We start from the raw sequence: 26,667 nt of genomic DNA, 5'->3' as shown, positions 1-26,667 counted from the left end.
GAACATCTCTGGTTTTAACTATTCCTGTTAGAACTGTAGTAATAGTAGTAAGGTGTTTCTGTTTAAGTTTGCTTTTGTTGAAGTTCTTCGATCTGTTTGCTAATGTCATCTTGGGTTGTGTGTGCAGAACATCATTGCAGAACATGAGATCAGGAACATCTCATGTGCAGCTCAGGACCCAGAGGACCTCTGCACATTTGCTTACATCACTAAAGATCTGCAGAGCAGCCATCATTACTGCCATGTGTTCAGCACCGTAGATGTGGTGAGACAAACACCACCATCATTACACTGATCTTTCTCCATCAGTGGTTCTCAGCTGCTTTGCTTCAGTTCATTTTGCTGATTTACAGTATTTTGAAAAAAAAACATCAAACTGCAAAATGCTTTTTTGCAGATGTATATTGGATCGAAAACCACCAAATTTGCATTTCACATTATGTCTGTCTGTGATATTCATAACAGACCTGTTTAATGACCCACCAGGTGAGCACTTCTGCTCTGAAATTCTCATATTTCTGGGCATCGAGAGTCTCTTTCTCTCTTTCTGTGGAGTGCAGAGCGCTGTTGGCCGATCGCCAGGTCTCTGATAATATCACATAGAGTTTTATAGGAGAGGTTGTGAGCAGCAGCCCATTAAAATGACATTGATCATACAGCTGCCTGAATGATACAGACACACACACACACACACACACACACACACTAGACCTAACATTGCCTTGAATACTTACGGCCACACTCTAGTAGAGCTGAAACTAGCAGTTCATTTCATAATTCAAAAATCAAGCGATTAATAGAACTGTTAATTGACTGATCAGGTGACAATTGCAACAATTATTAAATAGCTTTTTCTTCGAGTTAAGAGGTTGTGTTAGACAGTGAAACAATCTTTTGAAAATACATTTGAATTACTTTTTAATATAAAAAATTCAGTTCAGTTTTGATCAAAATTGGCATTAAATGCATCTTGACTGCGCTGAGAAATCTTGTTTATTTGCACAGCCTGCTGCTTTATTAATTTAGATTTAATGAATAATTCATTGCATATAAAAGCATAAAAGGGCCAGGAATTACTTTTAGATGCTCTAAAATGTGAGTTTTGCTCCCTTGTAGCAAAGTTTGTCAAATGTACACCACGTTAGATATGCAATTCTGTATCTTCAAAAGCTTGTGAAAAAAATGAAACACAGTCTGAAGTTACAAGCCCTGATTATTTTGTGGAGTTTATGTTCAATATTGTGGTGTTTGTTTTTGACTTAGAAGAGAAAAGAAGAAAAAAATCAAAACACCAAAGAGATTTTTCATTGCCTTCGTTACACATTACAGTATCTACAGCTGTCCTGGCGTCCCTGATGTGTGATTATATAAAAAGCTGCTCTTCATTACACTATATGACATAGCTAACTTGTTATTACATACTTTATGAGTTCAAATGCCTCTTAAGTGCAGAATAATGTTGGAGGCCTGTAAAAATGTATTGATGTAAGATGCTGTTGATGAGGCTATTAAAGAAACTCTTGAAGATGGACTGAGGTCATTTGAATACTTTGATCATTTCTAAATAGCGGTTTAGGTACTTCATCATGATTGTTAATCACCGTGTCTTCACCTCCCCGACAGAACCTGACCTATGAGATCATTCTGACGCTGGGACAGGCGTTTGAAGTGGCCTATCAGCTGGCACTGCAGGCCCAGAGGACCAGACAGCAGCAGAGCGCAGCCGGAGCGACGGAAATCATCGAGACCAAGAGCAGCAGACCTGTCCCCAAACCACGAGGGAGTATGCGCAAGTCAGGGGTGAGAGAGCACACACACACACACACACACACACACACACATTCACATAGTGTGGTCACATCAGATGGTTACCAGATACAAATGACAGCTTTTTTTGTTTTTTTTGTTTTTGTTTTTTTTTTTTTTTTTTAAAGAGGTGGCCTTCCAAGAAGGACTTTGACACTGTGTTCGGAGTTTAAAGCATCAAATCTTACAAAAATATTCCAGAGTTTTGTTTGAGACACTTAATCAGAAGTACACTACTGTTTGGGGTCTTAAATGTTTTTAAGATAAGTCTCCTTTGCTCACCAATGCTGTTTTAAAACGTAATGTGAAATATTATTGCAATTTAAAATAACTGTTTTATATTGTAATATCTATATATATATATACATATATATATACATATATATATATATATATATATATATATATATATGCTCAAGAAACATTTCTGATTATCATCAATATAAAGCTGAATTTTCAGCATCATTACTCCAGTCTTCAGTGTCACATGTTCCTCCAGAAATCATTATAATATGACGATTTACTGCTCAAGAAACATTTCTGATTATCATCAATGTTGAAAACAGTTGTGCTGCTTCATATTTTTTGTGGAAAAATTAAAATATTTTTCAGGAATCTTTGTAGAGGTAGATTAAAACAGCAGCATTCATTTCAAAATTTGGTAATGTTATAAATGTCTTTTTCCACTTTTAATCAAATGAATGTATCCTTGCTAGTTATTAATTAAAGTATTAAATAAAAATTTTGAATTTTTAATTTTTAAAAATGGAAAATGTACAGGAACCCTGGTTTTAAATGTCAGTGGTTAGCCACAATATGCTGTCAATACACTACAAAAACAAACTTATGTTCACAGGAAAACTAATTCTACTAATTTGTTCTGTGTTCACAAGTTAGTTTTTCTGCCAAATTGATGAAAATTCACAAAATTCATCTGTCTGTGTGTGCATTTGTAGCCCAGTCACTGCTCTGTTTATATGTTCTTTTGGTATCATCCTCTCAATTCAGCCTCACCTTGCTGTATTCTTCTTCTCATTCTTGACACTTTCCATTTTCTCTTTTTCCAGGTCATCCTTTATTCACCTTGTCACTTCAGTAGCTCAAGTAGCTCCCATGGTTCCCCTTTCTTTCTATGACTTAGTGCCAGATCCATGTCTCTCTTTTTGACCAGTACTGTGGAGCTCCCTGCTGGTTCTGTGAAGAATCACACGTTGAAATGTGCCTACAGTATATGAATGTTCAAAAGTTTGGGGTCAGTAAGATTTTTTTTAAAGAAATAAACAAGGAGACATTAATTTGGTCAAAAGTGAAAATAAACATTACAAAACATATAATTTCTCAAATATTAACTTTCCTATTAACTAAATAATCATTAAAAATTTGTGAAAAATGTTTTCAGAAATATAACAAAAATATATTAAGCAGCAACTGTTTTCAACATTGATAATACACAAAAATTTCTTTATCAACAAACAAGAATAATATAAAAATTACCAAATGACAATGAAAAACTGAAGACTACAAAAATGATGCTGAAAATTCAGCTTTGATCACAGAAGTAAATTACAGTTTAACAATATATCCAAATAGAAAACAGTTCATTTTATTTGTAATATTATTTCACAGTATTACTGCTTTTACTGTATTTTTTACCAAATAAACAGCCTTATTGAGCATAAGATACTTAAAAAAAAAAAAATCCCAAACTTTTGAAAGGTAATGTGTAGCAGTTTTGAAGTCACTGAATGTTTTTTCTTTGACTATTTCAGGTTATACAGCCTTGTCAGTTAACACAGAATTAATCTAATCCTAACCATTAATATTTTTTTGAAAGCTTCAGTTCTCATTTAAAAGCTGAAACCCGACCCAAAGCTCTCATAATCATCTCTCTCGTGGGAGGGACTAGACTGAAGCTGTACATCCATCAGCTATATGATCTCCTGACGCGTCTCCTCTCTGCTGTTTCAGGTGGAAGCGATGGATGTGGACGCTCACGCTCAGAGCAGTGCCACCTGGATCCTGGACTCCAAAGATCCCAAGCGCACCGTCAGCACCAAGTACGAGACCACCATATTCTGATCGGACCGCCCCCTCAAACCTTTTCCTTTCGCTCTGTGCCTTCACTCTCTAGATAGACTCTGACCTCCCCTCGCCGACGGGACCGAACTCCTTCCCCCTCGCTCTCCTCTTCATTCACTCCGTCTCTCTCACACAGTCCCGAAGCCTAGTTCTGCTCTGGCTGTCCAACAACCCTTTCCTGAGGCTGAAACAAACCTCCACTCTTACTCCACAAACACATTTCCTCACGATCCTCTGCCCTTTAAGTTGGTTCAGGTATGCCGCCCAGTTTAGGAGCCCCTCTCACCTGTAGTCGTATCACAACTGGCCTGAAACCAGACTAGAACATCTCGTCATCTAACCTTCCTGTTTCAAACGTGAAGAAACTAACATTTCCTTCTCATTCTGCTCGAAGGACTCTCCCTCCATCCTCCACACTGACGGTTTTTCTCTTAACGAGTTTCTCTCTCTTTTCCCCTTCTGTGGTGCTCATCTCTGCCAGGCGTCGAGCGCAGTGAGACACTGATGAAGACTTCCTCTTCAGTCTGAGCTAAAACAGCTGGACTCCAGTAAACGTGTAGCATCCGATCAAAACAGTCCACACCGCCGAGGATTACGATAGAAGGCACTTTCCACGAATAGAATACGGTACATTTTGGCGTCCTGTATTTTTTAAACAATAAAGGCACAAATTGCATATTTAGAACTGAAACTAATAAATAAGTTTGATGAACCGTTGTGTAGCGTAAAAATAACAGCATGGAAAGAGGACTTGGCTTTCTGTCTATGACCAACAATTGAAAGACTACAGCAATGTTTTAATTAACCAATTAATAATTAACAAATTAATAATTAATTGACTTTAATTACATATTTAAGTATAACATACTAAAAAAAACAACTGTGTCCCACAATTTGAGTGCGATCTGATTTACATCATTTTACAGCATGATGGGGAAAAAGTAAATAACTCATTCCATTTTCAGTTTATTACACAAATTAGTAACGTCAGCTTCAATGATTTGACCCAAAGTTATTGTAAGGAGAAAAAAAAATGTGGCAAATTCATTTCTTTAACTTATGGTAAATTTATGAATAGCTAAAATAGCTAACAACTGCAGCAGTTTATTTAAGGCTGAATCAGTGTTTTATTTTATTATTTTTAATATAATTTTTTTCTTCTTATTATTATCACTTTATTTTTTTATTTACCATTTTTATACATTTTTTTATATATGTTATAGTGTTTATTTACACAATTTAATTAAAATTAATTTTAATTAAATCTCAATTAATCTCTATTTATTTTTTTTTATTTTTTTTTTTTTTTTTTTATTATTTGTCTTTAATATTTCTTTAAAACACAGATAAATAAATGAGGTTTTTAAACTGCATTTAAACAGGAATTAATATAAAAGTGATCATCTTATAATTAGGGCTGTCAAATGATTAATCACGATTAATCACATCCAAAATAAAAGTTTTGTTTACATAATATATGTATGAGTACAGGGTATATTTATTATGTATATATAAATACACACACATAAATTAAAATTTATTATTATTTTAGAAAATATTTACATGTATATACATTTATATATTTATATTCTTATATTTTATATTATATATAAATATATTTAATATATAAACATAACATATTCTTCTTAAATATATACATGCATGTGTGTGTATTTATATATACATAATAAATATACACAGTATACACACATATATTATGTAAACAAAACTTTTATTTTGGATGTGATTAATCGTGATTAATCATTTGACAGCCCTACTTATAATATAATCATCTTATAATAACTGCACAGTACTTAACATTCGGTTGATGGAAAGTTTTCTGAAGTTTAAGCACCACTTTTCACTTTGCTATGAAGAAAACAAATGACTTCACAGGTTTTAAGCCCCATTTTGTATCCTTTTTGTGGAAAGTGCCAGCAGACTGTCAGATGTCAAGCTTTGTTTGCATGTGTTGGGCTTCTTTTAGCTTGCATACTGGCATCTAAACCTTTTATTATGGGCTGTGAGGACTAGATGGATTTTATTTAGTCCTGTTATCTAATAGATGATACACATTCTGTCCACCCCTCACATACAGATGAGACATTAGACAGCTGGCAGAAGCTTGCTGGAGTGCATTAGAAGTTAACTGAATTGGAATCAAAAGTACCTCACTGTAAATTTAATTTGCTGCCAGTTTATGGATTTGCGTTTAGCACTGTGATATTACGTGTTGTCTTAAGTCTGAGTTGGCAAACTAGGCTGAGCCTAAAAGTCTGAACCAAATCACAAAGAGGTGTCTGAACAGACCGCCTGCTCAAAATGTGTCTGATGTCAAGGAATCAAAGTAAAAAGACATATTGACTGCTTCTTTTAGGCTTAATCAGGTGACACATGCCCAGTGAGCAGACTTTAATCAGTGTTGCAGTGGACGTGAGTTTGTTCAAGTCTGTATGCCAGATCACTCTTGAGTTATGGAAAATCTGTTTGGATTTTATTTTCTTCTTGTAGGGATTTAAAGGTGGATTATATGCATATATTCTTCATAAGCCTTAAACATCCTCATGTGATCTCGTGAATTATGGGTGCTTTTGCATTTACAAATTCATAGCATTTATAAAAAAAAAACTATGATGACATGGAAGCCATTTCGGCCACTTAAGAAAAAAAGTGTGCTTTGGTAATAGTTTTGGTAAAAGAATGCTTTGGACAGTCATAAATATGATTAAAAAATTATGTCATAATTATGACTTTATAAGATAAATCATAAACTTGATATAAAAAGTAAAAATTATAAAAATAATTCAAAAATGGAAATTGGAATAAATCAAAAATAAAACTAAAAAAAAAAAATTGATGGTATGAGATAAAAAGTCATAATTATGACATGAATTGAAATTGACGAGCCAGAGTTGAGATAAAAATTAATAATGACTCTGTTTCCTTCTTACTGTTATAATTATGCCTGTTTTTCTCAATTTCAACCTTTTATCTCATTGACATGTTATCTCATAATTGGACTTTTTATCTTATAATTATGATTTAGTATCTTGTGTGTGTGTATGTATATATAAAACATTATATCATATATATTTCACATCTATACTATCTCATAATTTCACATTTTCTGTCATAATTATGATTTACCAAAGCATGGTTTTAATATAAGTTTATTTGTTTATTTTCTGTGGTGGAAATGGTCTTCCATATAATGACACACTAGCAGCCATTTTGATTTGTTGCATCCCATTACAGTAAGGACTATTATAAAAAGATAACAGCGTTAGTTCAGTGTCAAAGATCAAATATGGATAAAGCATCTCGTGCAGACTAACATCACTTTAATGCCTGCCACTGTCTCCATCCTGAAAGTTTTTTCTCATTTTCCCTTTACAATCTTCTTCTGTTGTTGTGCAATATTCACCTCAAAATCAAAATCCCATTCACCCCCAACCCTAAGTCTATGCAATCCCAAAAAAAAAAAAGCAATCATCCATCAGTATCATATAACATAACACATAATTAGTCATAATTTAAAGCGGACAGTCTATCGTCAGTCTGCTGTATGTCTGTTTATCTCAAAATAAAGCCTGATGTGGGCAACACGGAGTGACATTAATGCATACAGTAGATAGATAAGGGTCTGTACCCATCATACACTGATTTTCTTTGTGAAAGTACGACTGACCAATATTTGCAATATGGCTCTGCCTTTCAGCAGCTAACATACATTAAAACACAGCAAAAATCAGCAAAAAACTCATCCAAATTCATCAATTGATATCGGTCTAATCAAAAGCATCATCTAACCGCAAGCTAACTGAAAACACAAAAAGAGAACTATATATTTAGTTGTATCACATATAACCAATTAGCCAATGGAGTCTTTGGGGTCCAAAGGGGAGAAGGTTTTAGGGAAAAATGATTGGCACAACAGCTTCATTTTAAACTTTCGTCATATCCGTTATAATTGGTATCCCACATTCATTGGTTTTATTTCGCTTTAATCCCTGTGTGTGTGTGTGTGTGTGTGTGTGTGTGTGTGTGTGTGTGTGTGTGTGTGTGTGTGTGTGTGTGTGTGTGTGTGTGTGTGTCTCCCTGTAGCTGACCGCTGTGTCGGATGCCAGACATAAAGGAAAGTTGGGATGCCAGTGACAGCATGACTGTGGATGAAACATCACTTGTAATTGTGTGTGTTTATATATAGATCTATGTAAGTGTCAAAAGTCTCCTCCCATCCATCGGCAGGTTTTCACCTTGAACACACAAACACACGAGCCAAAGACAAACAAACAGCATCCCGTCCAGTTTAACACACTTAACAGAACCCCTCCCCCTCTGAAAAACATCTTGCTTTTATCAGATTTCTGACGCGTTCGAGGACTAACACTGGAAACACAGCAGTCACTGTATTCTCCCGCAATAACAAGAGCCAGTGTTGACGTTGCCTTTGCTTTGATTTCTTCGAGTTTTGTTTTATTTTTATTGTGAAGCGACAGTCGACACGCTCCTGTTTTGTCTGTGATTTTGCCGTCTAAACTGATGGTCTTTCATCTCACAAAGTGTAGATGCTTTTATTTTGTCTGATAACTTCGAAAATAAATACAGCAGGTTAGAAACACTGATTCAGTTCAGCAAAACACTGATTAGAGAGAACAGTCTTGTCTTTTGATGTCCAGTTAAGATCAATCCATCCGTAAGTTTGATTCTTACTGTCAGTTTTTAAAGTCAGGTGACCAACAGGCTTTAGTACAGATGTTTGTCAAGATAAATAATATGGTCAAGACCATTCAAACATAAGAATTGTGAACTATGGTGCGAGTTTCAATAGGAAAGGTTTGGCCTTTGAAGGTCACAGCCAGAAACTCGGTGCCAGATTAGTAGGAGATACTCTGTGTTGTGACGTCTTATGGTACACTATTATGATAAGTTAATAAGTTTATGATGGCATGAGAACGGTACAGTCCAGATCCTGGTACTTGTAGTGACTCTTACACGTATACTGTGATTTCTTATACAAAACAATGGCGTTAATGTGACACTACAAACAACAGGGTGTTGTTTTTATGTGTAGAGTTTTGTGTCTTTCCTTTAGTGATTAAGTTGCAGAAAGCAGGGTATGTCTAAAAAATAAAAACGAAACAGAGGAAAAGGTTTAAAAATTAAAATTTGCATATTCATCTGTCTTGGACGAACCTGCGCTTATATTTTTGTAGATAGTCATACGTAAATATGAGTTGTAGATGGGAAATATTCCTGTATTCATTTAACCCTAGTTTACAAGGATTTTAAGTCTGGTACTTTTTAATTTCGATTTTTCATTTTTTTTTTTCATCATTTTTAACATGGTACGTTAAAAATGGGTATAGTGCTAAATACAAGCAGATGCTAATGCTAGCACCTGTAACAGCCGCAGTGTTTGCACAACTAATCACGTTAGCAAATACAACCGTGACAGTTCGGATCATATTCTTGGCTAAATGATTAAAATATAAACAGTATCGAATTGTAAAGTAGTCCTGGGTGGTCTGTCTTTTGATACTTGAATGATTCTGCTTTTATAGATCTCTCTCTCTATATATGTATATGTATGTATGTACTGTATCTATTTTTTTTTCTTTACATTTTTGGTCATGTTTTTTGTCATATGTAGAGAGGAACGTCTTTTTAAAGCTCAACATATCATGATGTAAGTGAGCATGAGACAATGACAATGGATTCTCTGAGAGACCTTGCTACAGAATCAAAGAACGATTGTAAATAATCTTGGGCTTCCAGTCTTTTTTATGATTATTATTTTTCATAATTGTACATCCAATAAATGAAGAGATGATATCCAGTGTCCTGTCATTTTTTTATTTTTCATTTAATCCAAAATTTTTAAGTGGCAAAAGATTTATTTGGTTTACAAAACGTCTTCAGTTCATTTTGTTTAGTGTAAACATGAATCTGCTAAAGCCATTATGTGCTGAAATGTTTTGATTTTCATTTGATTTCTTTTATTGAAGCTTTTTGCAAATAATGGGTGAAACTCGATGATGTTGAAGTTGCAAAAGTTTTATTCAAAAACATTTAGGAGCAGAAATTCCTTCATTTTAAACCTGCAAGATGTTAAATGAACATTTGGACACAATATATTAATGTCCTGTTGACAAGTATTACAGAAGACACAGCAAAAACATCACTTGACAGTTTCACACAACATAATTTAAACATTTCCCAGACAAGAACATGCAATTTATTTATTTTATACAATATCAAGGAGTCAGTTTGAAATGTGGTGTTGCAAGCTGACAAAATAATTTCAAGTGATAACGTCTGATTTGTTCCTTGAATGCTGACAAATGTACCACAAAAATATACAATCAAATTGATTTTTCTTTGGACAATGTCAGTGTTTGACCATTGACATTACCTTTTGATGTGCCTATATTAGTGTGCTGAAAATTTCCTGCTTTTGTACTTTTTGTCAATGTGCTTTTTGGTTCTTTTGTTAAATGGATTAATGTGCTTCTAAAATTGTGAACTCAAAAAGTCAACAGTTAAGTAATGGCTCAATCTTTTCTTGTTCTTTTGCAAACTTTTTACATTTACCAGTAAAGAAAACCACACATACTGAGCCAAAACAACAGCAGCAACTTCTCAACCAATCACCAGGTTAACTTCCTCAAAAGACATGAGATCTGGGGCCAGTTACATAAACACTGCCAATATGTTATGACTTTAAAAAGTTACAGCTAGTCTTGAAAAAAGAGAGATGACTACTACTCTGTTCAAGCAATAAACCCCTGAACTTTTTTCTCTTATGAAATGTTCTCAGATTGAAAAGTGTTTATGAAAGAAATGAATGTTTTAATCCGGTTTGGAAATGCTCAAGACCACTGCATTGTAACAGTCTGAGAGTGACTCTGAAATGTCAAGCATCAAAGATATTTGTATAGGAACAGAGAGATGCTCCCAGAGTTCATGTTAATTATGAAAAATTTACATTCATTTGCCATTGGCCTTTCTTTCTTGTACATTTATATTCATCAACATTTCTTGATTAAACTGCAAGGCATCTTTGTCAGACAGTCGCAAATAATCGGTAAACTCTGTAACCCAAATATCTTTTTCCTTGTTAAAAGGTCTCATTTCACATCATTTATTAAACAGTGGTCACAGATAGCAAAGGGTTGTACACTTTCTTCCCATCTACAGAACGGGTCCCATGTGCCAGCAGCTCCTGAATGGTGATCCAGTTGTCCAGGATGCGTCGGCTGCGTTTCTTCATACTCTTTTTCTGGCTCAGCTCAAGTATGGAAGCCTGTCCTTGAGGTCCGGAGTCTTGTTCCTTCTCTTTCTCCCGCAAGAAGTCCAGTCGGCTCTGCATCATGAACTCACGGCGTCTCCGTTGCTCGCGAGCTCTCAGCAGCTGCTGCTTACGCTCCTCCTTGCTCCAATAGCGTCCCATCTTCATTTCACTGACCGCATCATCGTCCGTGGTCATCCCACTGCGCTCCTCTCGAATCTTCATGGCACGAGCCTTTAGCAAACGGTCTCTTACCGGACGTTTGGCGACATAACGCGAGCCGTCGCTGCGGATCTTTACCTTCCACTCCATTCGAGGTGAAGATGGAGGCAGTGGAGGAGGTATAATCAAAGAAGTTGCAGGAGCAGCTCTAGTTAAGGTATTGGAGTGAGAAGGAACCTCTTCATTGGCGTCCCTATCTTCTGGACTGTCGTTTGTAGAGATGTCTTTCAACTGCATGCAACTCTGGTAGCGTTGAGGCAGTGTGGTACTGCAGCGGCGACGGGACAAGTATGGACTGTTTTCTGCACTCCTTCCCCCTTTCATGATCCCTGTAGTGAGACTCCCAGTTGCATGGGACCCCCTTCGTGCTCCATCCAAGCCTTTTCTACTACTCCCGGCATTCCGGGATAAAGACCGAAGCCTTGCAGGAGTAGAGTTTTTGTTGTCTGCTGTTTCTTCACTCTTTTTCTTGGCATCTGATAAAGAAGGTACGTTTAGATTCTTATCCCTGCTTGTGCTTGTTCTGTGACGGGGCGTCCGAGGTCGCATGGTTGCAGAGGCACTGGAATCTCCAGCCGCAGACAGTGAAGGGTATCGTTCGCTTGCCAAAGGCGTGCTTTTGCAACTTTCCCCGCCGGTATTATAAGCGCTTGTACTCTCCTTATCAGAGCGTTCCCTTTCTGGGATCTCGTTGATATCCGACAGGTCATGGTGGATCGCCTCTGCACCTCCACACCTTGCCTTCGCTCCTTTTTCTTCGTCATCCTCTTCGTCGGCTGGCCAGACCTTTAGGCAGCGTTGGCGCAACTGCTGCATCTTTTGAGCCCGCAAAACATTGCGCCACTTAAACTCCAGGTGACGTATTTCCTCATCGAGAAGAGCAATCTCGTGCTGCATCAGGCTCTCGTTACAATTCATGTCTACAGGAACACCTGCTCCTGCAAAATCGCCTCCTCCTCCACCACCATGGTTCCTTCCATCCAAAAGAAAAAGTGCATTTCCGTTCTTCTCGTAAAGGCAGCGGATCTCCAGTAGCTCTCGGTAGCGTTCATATTCCTCTTCAGTTAACCCTGGCATCAGCGCTCTGCTGGTCACCGAGCCCAGTGATTCAGGAGCCCCGTGATCCACCGCTGCATCTGGCCCCAGCAGCGAGTCGTTGCTGTAGTGAAATTCCCATCCGTGCTGAGCAGCGCGAAACTTGCGTAAACTGCCGGGTGTATTTGTGGCATTGGTTGTGCATGCGCTGGTGGCATCGTCAGCCAGCTCGGAGGACTCTTCACAGCGTGTGCTTTCATCGGTCCGACCCACCCCGCTGTCCAGCTCCTGGCTGTTATTGAGTGCAGTGTGCCATAAGTTGGGCCGAGCAGCTCGGATCCCATTGATGTCACTCAGCACAGAGCTAGTTTTCATTCGCTGCTGAGGACTGGGTGAGTTCGAGACATTTTCCAAGTCCTCTAGATCCAGGCCCTCGCCCAACTCCAGATCCAGATCATCAGCCTCATTCTGCAAGGAAAAGAAAAAACTGAATTAGTAAAATATTAAAATCATGCTAAGAATTGCATTCAGACTAATGTGTATTAAAAAAAAAACACCTTCTGATTGGTGTAAAGCAGTGATTCACAACAATGCACATTTTGCATGATTCTTTTGTCTGACACATGCATTTCAGGTCTCAGTCTCAGAGCTGGGTAGATTACTTTTTAATTGTAGTTAGTAAAGTAAACCAATACAATAATCTGTCTACTTTTAGATTACTTTTGACCCAACTCAATTATCACAATGATTTAAATAGGATAATCTTGTACCATACTGATATAAAAATACAAAAAGAAAGAAAATATTCCATTCATTGTTATTAAAAACATGTAGTGCATTAAACATTATATTGTGTTAAGATTTCCTAAACTGAGGTACATAGAGCTACAGGAGGTTTGTGAGTTTAATGAAAAAAAAATAAATAAATAATAAAAACATAAAAACAAAAAAAAACAATTAAAAAATTAAAAAAAAACACTTACTAAAAAATGAAATTATTTATTTGTTTACCTGCACGTCATGTGACCATTAGTCAGAGAACTGATGTGATAGTTTCATTTCAGTGGTACTTCAAATAAATATATTAGGTGAAAAAAAAATTATGACAAAAAATGTTTGGGAATCCCAGTATTACATGTAAGTATGAAATAACGTGAATTTGTGCATGTGAATTGTGTCTAAAAGACATAAGACTTCCAAAGTAATACATGGTTATTTAACCCACTGAGTAGTTCAAATAAAAATGATTTCATCAGTTGATGTAATGTTGAAACACTTCTTAAAGCTGAAATGATTTGGTAATCCAGTGATCAAATGCTGAGTAGCCACCTGACGAGTGACTGGTCTTTGTGTGAACGTCTACCAAACTGAAAGACTTTCTGAACATATATAAGCAGTAGGCTATTTTTAGAAAGGAACATTTAAAAGATGAATTAGGCAGAATCAACAAATTATGTATCATGTGTTGCTATTATGTAAATAATATGTAATCACGTAATCAATAAAAAAGTAACCGTAGTCTCATTACGAGTATTTTAAAATGTTATTATAATAATTTAATAATCCAGATTACATGTAATCAGTTACTACCCAGCTGTGAGTCTCTACTGATGAGATGATGATCTCAATCAGGTGAGTTTGACTAAAGAGACATGTTCAATGTGTACTGTTTGCTCTCATGTATGTGGCTGGGATCCAAGCATGTCAGATTCAGTTCCTGGAGGACTATCCTGCGGAGTTCAGCACCAAATCTAATTAAACACACCTGAACCAGCTAAAAAAAAAAAAAGGTAAACTCTGCAGTACAGTTGCCCTCCCGGACCGGAGTTTGACGTGCACTGCTAGTCTGAAGCAGCAACCACATTAACACGTCCCTGTTTGAGCAGCAGAGGGCAGTGTTTGTCTGAGTAAGCCCAAGTCTGGATAGACTGTAAATGATTATAGGGTCTTTTCCCATCTGTTGTAGGAGACGTCTAAACGTGAGAGGTTTCTCAGATGAGCCACCTGTGCTGGGGAATATACTGGCTCACACACCATCTGGAGCCTCCATAAAACACACAACACACACACACACACACACTTGTGTGCTACTGACCCCAAAGCCTAAAAACTGTGGAATCTGTAGAATATTCTCATCTCTGGTTTCAGTCATCTTCCACTAACTGTTCTTAAAAATCAATTAGATTTTTACTTTATACCAAATTCATGAATACATGACAGTATATTAGATATTGAATACAATTACAGATTGTATGAGTTTTATTCAGACCAATTGATTATATGAAGCCTTTCCATCTACATAACCTATAGACTTGTAGATTTTAATCAAGATAAATATCTGTCTTTGTGGGTTGCAGATCAGCATCTTTCTATACGTAATATATCAGGATTATTATATGCAAATAAGATGTATTTCTTGATGACTTTGTTTTTCTTGCACAGCTTTGTGTCAAATAGCATCATACTAAATGAACTTCATAAACACGCCTCAGATTCAAATGTAGAGTTGGTCTATTTGTATTCATGAACTGGGTCATTCCTCCGGGGTTTGCATTATGTTTTATTTAAATATTTACCAGTGGGATACGGACTGTTGCTATGGCTTCCTCGTGGGCTAGAGATGATAAATCTGGCTGTTAAAGCATGTTGACAGACAATGAGGTTCGGGACCAATCAGTGAAGAGACTCGCATGCAGTGGGAGTCACAAAGAAAGACATTGTTCATCATTTCTGTGTTAAACAAACTTGTTTGTTGATTTTGATTCTCTCTTTGCTCTGTTTTAGGTTTGTCATCTGATTTTATTTACCTTGTCAAAATTAGCCTTTTTCAGTCATGAACACAGCATGGAAAACTATATATCCCACAATGCAATGCACTCAAGTTGACCTTCAATTCCAGTGTGATGGATTAAACTGTACCTGCAGTAATGAAGATGCCGATTTTAAAGTATTTTATACAAAATTGTAATGAAAATAGAAAATTTCCACATAGTTAACCTGCAATGCAATGTGATAATATAGCAGACTACAGTTTGAATTGTTTATTATTGAAGTATAATAAAGGCTACTTTTATTTATTGATTGATTTTTTTATATAGTGTAATATACAGTGTTCAGCTACTATTCCATTCTGAACACAGCCGAAGTCTCAGACTGCCATAGAAATCTGTAGAAGGAAATTAAAAGGACATGGTGACTCGCTGTAGGAGGTGGTGTATTATGGGATGTCCTAAGTGTGTTTCTCTCTCAAGCGTAACCTTGAGCAGAACAAAAGACTGCCGAACCGAGCCTGTGTGTCCTTGTCTCTCCTTGTTTTTTCCTCCTCTCCAGTTATTTGCTCGTCGGGGTTTCTGTCCTACTCTGACCTCTCCTGTCTGCTTTCATTTGTAAACAGAGAACAGAATGAAGCCATGTGTCCACCTGTACACTAAAACACATTTGTCAGTTACTGCTTGAATAAGCAGACCGTAATACACTTCATGTAATGTAAGAATCTCAAATTTGTTGGCGTTAATGGCTTCAGTAATACTTTGTCATTCACCAAAGCGCAGTGTTTCCGGCAGTGGCGCTGTGCCACTACTAAATCCACAGCAAAATAAGCTATATTTCCTCCAGTTATGAGTTTGCGCTTTGAATTGAATGCAGTGAGATAAAGGCTGGGTGCCTCAAAACTACTCAAAGGCAATAAATCGACAACATGTCTTTCAATTACACTCCCCCTGCATGCTGCAATAATACAGTTCTGTAGGAAACACTGCCAAACCGATTAACTTCATTGAATAAAGTGATTATATCTGACTGTGCAAATATAGGCCTACAGTATTTATTATGGTTTATTCCAGTAAGTTCAAGGTGAGTCTCACCTCAATATCTGGTCGTGCCAGCAGCAGAGAGATGTTGGTACTGTCCTCTCTGGTCAGGATGGCCACTGCTTCCTCTCTGTTCTGCACATCCATCCCATTTATCTGAGCACAGATACACATTAGCATCATTTCACATCACATATGTGTCCCTGGAGCACAAAACCAGTCTTAAGACACTGGGGTATATTTGTAGCTGTAGACAACAGTACATTGTACGGGTCAAAATGATCAATTTTTATTTTATGCCAAAAATCATTAGGATATTAAGTAAAGATTATGTTCAGTGAAGATATTTTGTAAATTTCCTACTGTAAATATATCAAAACTTAATTTTTGATTAGTAATATGCATTGCTAAGAACTTCATTTGGACAACTTTAAAGGTGATTTTCTCAATATTTTGAATTGTTTGCACCCTCAGATTCCAGATTTTCAAATAGTTATATCTCGGCCAAATATTGTCCTCCTAACTAACCATACATCAATGGAAATATTATTTATGGTGTATAAATCTTAATAAAAAAAAAAGTACCCTTATGACTGGTTTTATGGTCCAGGGTCACATATAAAGTTTATATAGCTAACCCTAACGTGTTTAATAAGAGATCATAGAATTGTTTTATTTAGTTTCCCAAAGAAGCTGCTAAATGTGATCTACTCATAATCACAAAAAGCTGCAAACAGCTGATGCCTGACGAGGTAAAACATGTTATTTAGAATCGTACCTGAAACTCAATTTGTGTTAATAAGGTCGATCAGTTACCTGCAGTATTCTGTCTCCCTCACGGATTCGGCCATCTTTAGCAGCAATGCTATTAGGGTTGACCTGCAACGACAAGACACAGAATATTTGACTTTCTCAAACAAAATTAATGGAATATTCCAGGTAAGTACAACTTAAACTCATTACCAAATATGGAAAACCACGCAACTTTAGGTCCTCTAGCGGATGAAGCACACAATGACAGGTTACTTGCAGAGGAACATTGTTATGGTAATTACGTGAGTTGTAAAATTGTTGCAAAATGATAATAAAAATAATTAACTGATAGAAAAAAAAGACGGATATCAAAAAATATATACCTATTATGACCAGGCAAGTAGCCGCTGTTGGTGTGCATTTTATATCAGATAAGAGGAACGATACCAACATCCATCTCTACTCAATTTCAATTGCACTTTTATTATAGAGCACAACTAAACACAACTACCATTGACCAGTGTGCTGTACAAAGTAACCATTAACAGAATTAAAAACAAAGTCAAGGTCACAAATAAAACTAGAATTAAATTAAGCATGGTTTTGCTAGACTAACCCTAGTTAAACCATGGTATTTTTGGTAAAACTGTGAATACACAAGTGGTAATCAATACACCAAAAACCATGGTTGCTACACTTTAACTCCAATAAAAACATGGTTAATTTTCGTGAGGGCTCCTGTCGTCAAGTCAGATTCCTTGTGTGTGTAAACATACTTGGAATAAAGCAATTCTTTCTGCTTTCTGATAAACACTGTTTTGAGATGCTAGAACTAGCACACCAGATTTAACCACGCTGTCCATTGAGTTAAATATTAACAGACGTCATGGCTCTGTCTTTGTGCAGGATGTTGAAGCATGATTTATTACAGGCTCTTCCACTTTCCTTATTACTTGGAAACTATTTGGTTAGGTAAAAGTTTGGTGATGTGATTACTAGATGGACGATCCATTATCAGGGAGTAGCGTTTATCATTCGTTGTAGCTTCAAGCACCTTCCATCTGATTTTTTCTTTATTTATAGACATGACGTAAACATTATGTTTACAGAAAGGAAATAAGGCAAAAACACAGACTAAATCCGGCATACTCCTCGCACTAATACAGTATACAGTAATAAATACAGTAAATATGTAAATTGGATAATCTTTCCAAATACAAAAATTTGCAGCGTATTGTAGCTCTCTATATTTTAGACTTCTCCCTCAGTTGTGCTGTGTGTTTGTAACATTTTTTTTTTACATTTATTATGTTGCATATTAAATATCCATGTAAATTTTCACTGTAAATGCATTACTGTACATAGTCCCCCCCCCCCCTTTTTTTTTCCTCAGATAGGATTAACTGTAATTTTGTTGTAATCACTTACAGCATCTGTGACGGTTAATATTTCTTTACAGGACACTACTTGCTGTAAATGGGTGATTTCTGCAATATAAACACTGTAAGGTTAAAAGCGACCTGCAATTTCTACAGTTTTAGCGTCAGACTGGTCAGAAGGCACAAACAGCAACCTCTGGAGACTTAACCTACACATGGCTTACATAGAGCTGTCTCTCCATATTAAAATGGAATTAAAAATAAAAAAAATTAATAACATACAAAATTTATAACATACATTAAATAACACACTTAAAAAAAAACTTTATCAAAAAAACATAACTCTAGTAGAATTATCTCATGTATGCACTGATTGTTGAGAGATTGAATAGTGTTTTGGATTTAATATGACATTTTATTTAAATGGAGGATTTATCGCTGAAACATAAGGGCGTAGGCTCACAGTCCTCCCTCAGCCTTCATTCATAATTCATCGGTCAGCAGATTCCCATTATTCCCCATTTCTCACCTCACCCACGTAGATACCCAGATCCTCTTCATCATCAGTGCGATAACACACCGTTAAACCCAGTTTATCTTGCTGACATGATTTATACAGTTCCACCTCCTGAAGAACAACAGATAGTGAGCGAATTAAACAAACAGAGATGAGATGCTTCTCCAGCTGTATTTCAGTCTAAAACAAACTTAAAGTAGAGGAAGTTTAAAGAGACGGTGCTGACCTCATACTCCAGGTCATCTTGTCTGTCCACCTCATGTTGACTGATGTCAAAGTAGTCCGTTGGGTCGTAATACACATGATCAACAGCAGGGCTGAGGAGAAAGATCAAAATATATAATTAACCACTAGAGTGACATACAGAAATGAAAAGTCACATAAAATCAGTGTTTGTAAGTGTAGTGTATTTGAGGTAACGCATACAATTGTTTTCTATTTTTGCAATGCATTTAAACATTAAAAATGTTTTCTCAAAAATGTACCACTGTGATTTTTGTGTAAATACATTTGTGTTTTTGCTGTAAAAGAGAGTGGAGTTAGACACTTTTTTACTCCTACAAAAAAATAAAGTACTTCCATATAATCTTTAGACAAATAATCTACAAGTTTTTATACATTTGTGATTCATTGAGGTCAACAGTTTACACCCCCCTTTCAGAATATGCTAAATGTAATTTATTTTACCAAAATAAGAGGGATCATACAAATCATGCATGTTATTGTTTATTTAGCACTGACCTGAATAAGACATTTCACATAAAAGATGTCTGCATATGTTTCACAAGAGAAAATAATAGTTGAATTTATAAAAATGACCCCGTTCAAAAGTTTACATCCCCTTAATTCTTAATACTGTGTTGTTAACTGAATACAGCTGTGTTTTGTTTGTTTTTTTAGTGATAGTTGTTCATGAGTCCTGAGTCCTGAACAGTTGAACTGCCTGCTGTTCTTTAGAAAACTCCTTCAGGTCCCACAAATTCTTTGGTTTTGCAGCATTTTTTTGTGTATTTGAACCCTTTCCAACATCGACTGTTTGATTTTAAGATCCATCTTTTCACACTGAGGACAACTGAGGGACTCATACACAACTATTACAGAAGGATCAAACACTCACTGATGCTCCAGAAGGAAACGTGATGCATTAAGAGCTGGGGTGAAAACTTTTTGAATTTGAAGATCAGGGTAAATGTAACTTTTGTCTTCTGGAAAACATGTAATCTTCTGTAGCCTCTGAAGGGCAGTACTAAATTAAAAATATGATATTTAGGCAAAATAAGAAAAATGTACAGATTCAAAAGTTTTCACCCCCCAGCTGTAATTAATGATTAATAAATAATTCACATTTACAGATTCTGAAAAGGGGGTGTAAACTTTTGACCTCAACTGTGTGTGTGTGTATATATATATATATATTAATATATATATATATATATATATATTATTATATATATATATATATACATGTCAAAAGTTTTACACCCCCCTTTCAGAACCTGCAAAATGTTAATTATTTAAAATAAAAGTATGGATTTCCCCCAGTATAAGAACAGCTCTCACAAAAAGTATCTGATATAAAAGTATTTTCCATAAAAGGTACACTAACAACATTCAAAGGTTTGGAGTCAGTAAGATTTATATTTCCTTTTCTTTATTTTTCTTGAGCAGCAAATCAGCATATTAGCATGATTTCTGAAGGATCGTGTGACACTGAAGACTGGAGGAATGATGCTGAAAATTCAGCTTTGCATCACAGGAATATATTATATTTTATAGAATATTCAAATAGAAAACAGTTCTTTTAAATTGCAAAAATATTTCACAATATTATTGTTGTTGTTTTTTTGATTTAAAAAAAAACTTGATGAGCATAAGAGACGTCTTAAAAAAAAAAAAAAAAGAAAGTTAAATTTTTACACAGCTGACAGCTGAACAGAAGTGTTAGATATTTCTGTATTATATGCATCATGTACAAAATACATAGTAAATAGCATTGATTTTAAAACTGATGTTCCCTAACAGTGACAACTGACGTCTGTTCTCAAAGGCACACTCACAGCTGGCTGAAGAGGTAGGGCTCTGGCATGGGCGGCAGTGGAGGGGATGGAGGCGACGCTGGTCTGTTGTGATGGACGGGTCTGCCTAATGTCACCATGTGCTGGAAGCTAATATCTGTCTGCGTCCCGCTGTCCACACACACACACTACCCGTCGTCCCCCCAGCAGCTCCAGGCATGGCTGCTTTCCTCCTCGGACCCCACCTCATGTTCCTCCGGCAGCGCAGCATCAAGCATCCTCTCCTAATACACACACAGCCAAGCCTACATAACCTTTTAACAAAACAAAAAACCAAAAATCACATTTTTTAAACTAAGCTGAAAAAACATGGTTGACAAATGAATGCCCACATTTACACATTAGCAAGACCTGTTTAGTGCATTCAAAAATCACATTTTTTTTGCCAAATTTACACTAAGCTGAAAAAGCTGAAAACAGCAAATGGTTAAACAAATGAATGCCACATTTACAAATATGTAATTCTAATTAGGGGTTCAGCAATTTAGAGTAATAGTTACTGTATATATCTGATGTTTAGTGTTCAGCAGCAAGATAAAAATTAGCATATTGCTGATTTTCCATAATAGATAAACTTTCATAAAGCCACACCTGAAATATATAAGTTGCAATACAAATAAATCTTCATGACCAAAATCCTAGTCTCTGAAATTAGCAAATCCATCCGACCAATAAACGAAAAGTGTTTTTTAATACAAAAAAAGTCACTTCAAATAATTAATGTTCACGTTATGCACTCAATTACTTGGTCGGGAATCCTTTTGCGAATTACTGCTTCAATGCGGCGTGGCATGGAAAATTTGCTTGTGGCACTGCTGAGAGTGTTTATGGAGCCCAGGATAAACGATCAGTGTGCCTTACGCTGTATCCCGAGTGTTCCGGGGTCTTGCGCCGCTGTCACTTTCTCTCAAAATATCCCCACAGGTTTCTCTATGGGGTTTCAGGTCAGGAGAGTTGGCAGCCATTGAGCACAGTAATACCATGGTCCGTAACAGTACCAGTGGTTTTTGGCACTGTGAGCAGGTGCCCAAGTTCTGCGGAAAAACGAAATCTTCATCTCCGTAAAGCGTTTCAGCAGGGTGGAAGCGAACGTGGCTTGCGCAAAACTCTTCGTTGAGCTAGCTGCATTGACTCATGCCCTTTTAAAACACAGTGTGGGCCAACACCAGGAGCTGATAGGGCACCCATCCAGATGTCGACAGCACTGTGGGTACTTGACACTATGCGATTCGGCATTTTGGCATTTCCTTCTCTCCCATCTTCCCTCCTCCAGACTCTGGCAATTTGGCCTTTCCGATGACATGCAAAATTTATGCTTTCAGGTCCGAAAAAAGACTTTTTTGGGCGAACCATTGACAACAGTCCCATCGCTGCTTCTCTGTATCCCAGGTCCGGCGCTTCTGCCGCTGTAGCTGGTAAAAGCAACACAGCCTTTGCACGGTTAAAAGCCTCCTGGATGTTCTACTCCAGACTCAGTTTACTGTTCCTGCAGTCCCCCCAATTCTGGAATGATTAGGGTTAATAGCAATTTTCCTCAGAGTCCTTGGGTCACCTCCTCTCGTTGTGCTAGCGTTTTTGGCCACACGTTTTCCTTCCCACAGATGTTTGAGTGCCTTGATACAGCACTCTGGACAGCCTATTCGTTATCAAATTTCTTTCTGTGCCTTACCCTCTACCTAAATTGAGGGTCAATATGGCCTTCTGGACAGCAGTCTGGTCGCAAGTCCCTAACCAGAAATTGCGGTTTTTGATGTAATGCACCAGGCGGGATTTTTTAAAAATCCTCAGGAATCATTTGCAGGGTTTTAGATTAATTAGTTGATTCTTTTGATTAGTTTAATAGCTCGTTTGAGACCTTTTCATGATATGCGAATTTATTTGAATAAGAATTTTTGGTTTTCATAATGAGCTGTATATCAAATTAACAGTATTAAAACATGAGTAACACCAATTAAAAAAACTTAAAAAAAAAAAAAAAACAAAAATATATTAAAAAAATAAATATGCTTAAGAATGTGAAAGGTACAGACAATATACTGTAACACATGGTTAGTTTACATCAACCTGAGTGAGAACTGATATCTTAACACTTAAGCGATACTTACATAAAAGAGATTCTGAGATTCTTCACAATGTGAGTGAACAAATTCAGCATAAAAATGCATGGACTGAATATATATTGGTATGAGAGACATTTGTCTGACTAACAGGGAACAGCTGTTGATTGGTATGAGAGACATTTGTCTGACTAACAGGGAACAGCTGTTGGATGCTCATCAATGTACATAACAAAATATGATAAACACACTAATGTAACTCATGTGGTTAGTTAAAAGGATAGTTCACCTAAAAACGAAATTCTGCCATCATTTATTCATTCTCAGTTTTCCAAACCCCAATGTCTTTCTTTCTTCAATGGAACACAAAAGAAGATATTTTGAAGAATGTCCATGCAACGAGAGTCAGCAAAGTCCAAAACAACACCGGACCTCACTGACTTTGTCATTATAGGGACAAAAAATAAAAAAATAAAATAAAATAAATATTCCTAATTTGTGTTCCACTGAAGAATGAAGTTAATTAGGGTTTGGAACATGAGAATTTTCATTTTTTTTGGGCAAACTATCCCTTTAACATTAGCACTTAACACAACAGAACATCTAAACGTATCTACAACAGTCACTATAGTCGCAATGAACACACAACATTTATGCAACACACAGATAAAAACACTAAACCTTTATTCCAACCTCCCCATTAAAAGAGCACAGCATGCCATTTATCTGCCCCCTCTGTGGGAGAAAGAGAAGAAAGAATTAAGATGAGGGGGAAAAGCATGTAGAAATCCAAGCAGAAATCCAGTTCATTTAGTGCTGAGGAGACAGTCGAGAAACTGCAATAAGGGAAACTACAAACAACTCAGCAGAATAAAGTCTCATGGTGATAAATGACCACAATACTCAATATCTGCAGAGAAAAGGGTTTTAAAGTGAGTGTTTAAGGGTTTAATATAAGAGATGTAGTATTGTAGATACCAACTGTGTTTAGTTTATACAGAATGCCTGATTTACATCTTAGATGTACTCTATTTATTTTTAATTAACACGTCATTGCAGCTATTTTCATGCAAGTACATTTCTTGTCTACCTTTGTGATGAAGTGCATTTAATTGTCTTAAATGTGCACTTGTTCTTCAGATCTTAAAAGAACATTTCTAAAAACCTCTATTTGCAGATAATTAGTGCTGACTAATCATGACTAATCACATCCAAAAATAGAAGATTTTGCTGTGTTTATATGTTTATGGCATGGTCTGTCTGAATACCCGATTCTGATTGGCTGGCAGGTGTTGATTAAATTAGTTTAACTGCACAGTTAGTTCAAGGTCAGTTTAATCACGTTCTATATTAATGCACTTCATATAAAAATTGGTAACCATAGTAACATATAACAAGTTGTAACTGACAAAAATAACCATCATTTTTATCGTTCCGGTCAAATATTGCAGCGCAAATATTATTAACATATTTAATATGTGAATGCTCGCAAATGACCATGGCTTAAGCGGGATAATCAACGGCTAGCTGTGCATTAAACGATCTGAATGCACTCCGCTGCATGTCGGGTGGTTCTTCGCTTCCACATCGTGCATTCGAATCGTTTAATGCACAGCTGGCCATTGATAATCCCTTACATATATAAATACACAGAATTTAACAAAACAAAATGACAAATAATGATGCATATAAAGATGTACACAAGTCTTAAGTTAATTTAAAAAGCATGCTTAATTTGAACTATTTGCATTAAATAAAATTGTAAACAATTTTGACATTTTCATTTCATTACAGCTACCATGCATTTAAGTGTCTGAAAACATTGCATCCAGTTCACAAGTAAGTATATTAGTTTAAAGTATATTATCGCTGTTATAAGTATTTTTAAGGGCACAGCTTTTTCACAAGAATACCTGGATGAGAAAAGACTGAAACACTTATATGCTTCCTATCTTAAATTTCAGCATCTTACTGCTGTGAGCTTGTGAAGTGATTACAGCGAGCATATTTCAGATCATCTTTGACCTCTGATCTCTGTGCCTCTCCGACCTTTCCCAGAGGCTTACGAAGCACTAGCGTTTGTATGAACCGGATCTAAGTTATTCCTCTGTGTTTGTGTGGAGGTATGCATGAGACTGGTAATCCCTGCAGCGAGAGAGATTGGTAATTAGGGATTAGTGTGATAATATTCAGCAGGATTCTGATGGAAACAGAGTGAGTTTCTGGCTCAGGTCAGAGTGGGCAGCTTCATCAAAGAACACCGAACTGCTACAACAGCCAGAAAACCCAGAGCAAAAACACTTTTCCTCCCTCGCTTTCCTCCTCCAGTGACTCCGATTTAAATTCCGCTGCTCTAAATACTGCGTCAAGTAGAAGAATTAGTATGGATGAAGTTATTCCTCACAGACGCACACACTGCATGTTTCTGAAATTGTAATGGATATACATTAATAGGCCGGACAGAACCTGTGCACTTTTTTAAAGGAAGGCTTTGCATAACCAAACACCTCCAAGCCTACCATTACAAATCTGTTACCCTTTCAAATATATTTTAACTGAGAGATATATACTGTATAAAAAAATGTCCTGGTTCTTCCAAGCTTTATAATGGCAGTGAATGGGTGTTATTTTTCAACAGTCCAAAAGAAATCCAATAAAGTGCATGCATCCATAATAAAATGTGCCTCACACGGCTCTGGGGGCTGAATAAAGGCCTCCTGTAGCGATTTGATGCATTTTTGTAAGAAAAATATCTGTGTTTAAAACATTATAAACACTTTTCTCCACTTCCGCTAACTGTCATACAGTGAAAAAAGTGCAAATGCCTTGTTGTTACTCTGAAGAACATTTTATACTTCATCCGACTTAAATAATTTACTTTTCTGTCTCGTCATTGAGCTAAAGTAAACTATTTAGTTAATTGGAAGTACACCTAGGATGCCTTGAGGGTAAGTACATCATGGGCTAATTTTCATTTTTGGGTGAACTATCCCTTCAAGTATAATCGTTTATTGCACAAAACACATGTAAATAATTATAAACAGTCTACAGAAAATAGTCCCCCAGCTGTGACTACAGTATGTCTGACACTAGGGACAGGTTGCATAAACTGCTTAGACTAGTGTTACAAAGTTAGTCATCTAATTATTTTCTTCAAGACTGGTTATAACACTTTAAAGTCAGATGAAAAAAAGATAGTTTTGTCTAATTTGAATCCGAAAAGTAAGACTGATTTCCCATGGGCTAACTGCTAGTTGGTCAAACCAGTTCTTAAAGGGTTAGTTCACCCAAAAATTAAAATTTGATTGTCTTTTACTTACCCATGAAGCATCCTATGTGTATATGACTTTCTTCTTTCAGACAAATCCAGTCGGAGTTATATTAAAAATTGTTCTGGCTATTCCGAGCTCTATCATTGCAGTCAGCAGGTGTTGCAGTTGAACAGTCCACAAGTCGTCAAATAAAGCTCGCATTCATGATAAAACATGCCTCACACGGCTCCTAAAGACCTTCTGTAGTGAATGCATGCGTTTTTGTAAGAAAAATATCCATATTTCAAATGTAATAAACACTTTTCTTTTACTTCTGTTAACTGTCATACGCGAAAGCCGTTCCAGCGGATGACGCAGCACATAATATGATTC

At 36.4% G+C, this 26,667-nt stretch overlaps 2 protein-coding genes across 5 annotated transcripts in view; one reads left to right on the top strand and one right to left on the bottom strand.

The window, feature by feature from the left end:
- LOC109061719 (ankyrin repeat and SAM domain-containing protein 1A-like) overlaps positions 1-9,720 on the top strand; it is a 95,725-nt gene extending 86,005 nt beyond the window's left edge. For 3 of the 4 annotated variants that reach the window (XM_042750402.1, XM_042750404.1, XM_042750405.1), the window contains 4 exons: positions 128-265; positions 1,624-1,800; positions 3,775-4,512; positions 7,990-9,720. In XM_042750402.1, coding sequence (XP_042606336.1) covers positions 128-265; positions 1,624-1,800; positions 3,775-3,885 — 426 coding nt within the window. In that variant the 3' untranslated portion in view covers positions 3,886-4,512; positions 7,990-9,720. The remainder of the gene's footprint in view (positions 1-127; positions 266-1,623; positions 1,801-3,774; positions 4,513-7,989) is intronic. The other variant, XM_042750403.1, reaches the window with a different exon arrangement.
- A 206-nt stretch (positions 9,721-9,926) lies between these two features.
- On the bottom strand, positions 9,927-21,177 carry LOC109061718 (PDZ domain-containing protein 4-like). Its single transcript, XM_019078805.2, is given in 7 exon segments — positions 9,927-12,901; positions 16,297-16,398; positions 17,059-17,121; positions 18,904-19,002; positions 19,118-19,208; positions 20,949-21,090; positions 21,093-21,177. Coding segments are annotated over 7 exon segments (2,451 nt in total). The 3' UTR covers positions 9,927-11,032.
- Between the last annotated feature and the right edge of the window lie 5,490 nt (positions 21,178-26,667).

This window comes from Cyprinus carpio, chromosome B23 (genome assembly GCF_018340385.1).
Source record: "Cyprinus carpio isolate SPL01 chromosome B23, ASM1834038v1, whole genome shotgun sequence".
NCBI classification, from domain to species: domain Eukaryota; kingdom Metazoa; phylum Chordata; class Actinopteri; order Cypriniformes; family Cyprinidae; genus Cyprinus; species Cyprinus carpio.
This window is presented reverse-complemented; position numbering and strand designations above follow the sequence as displayed.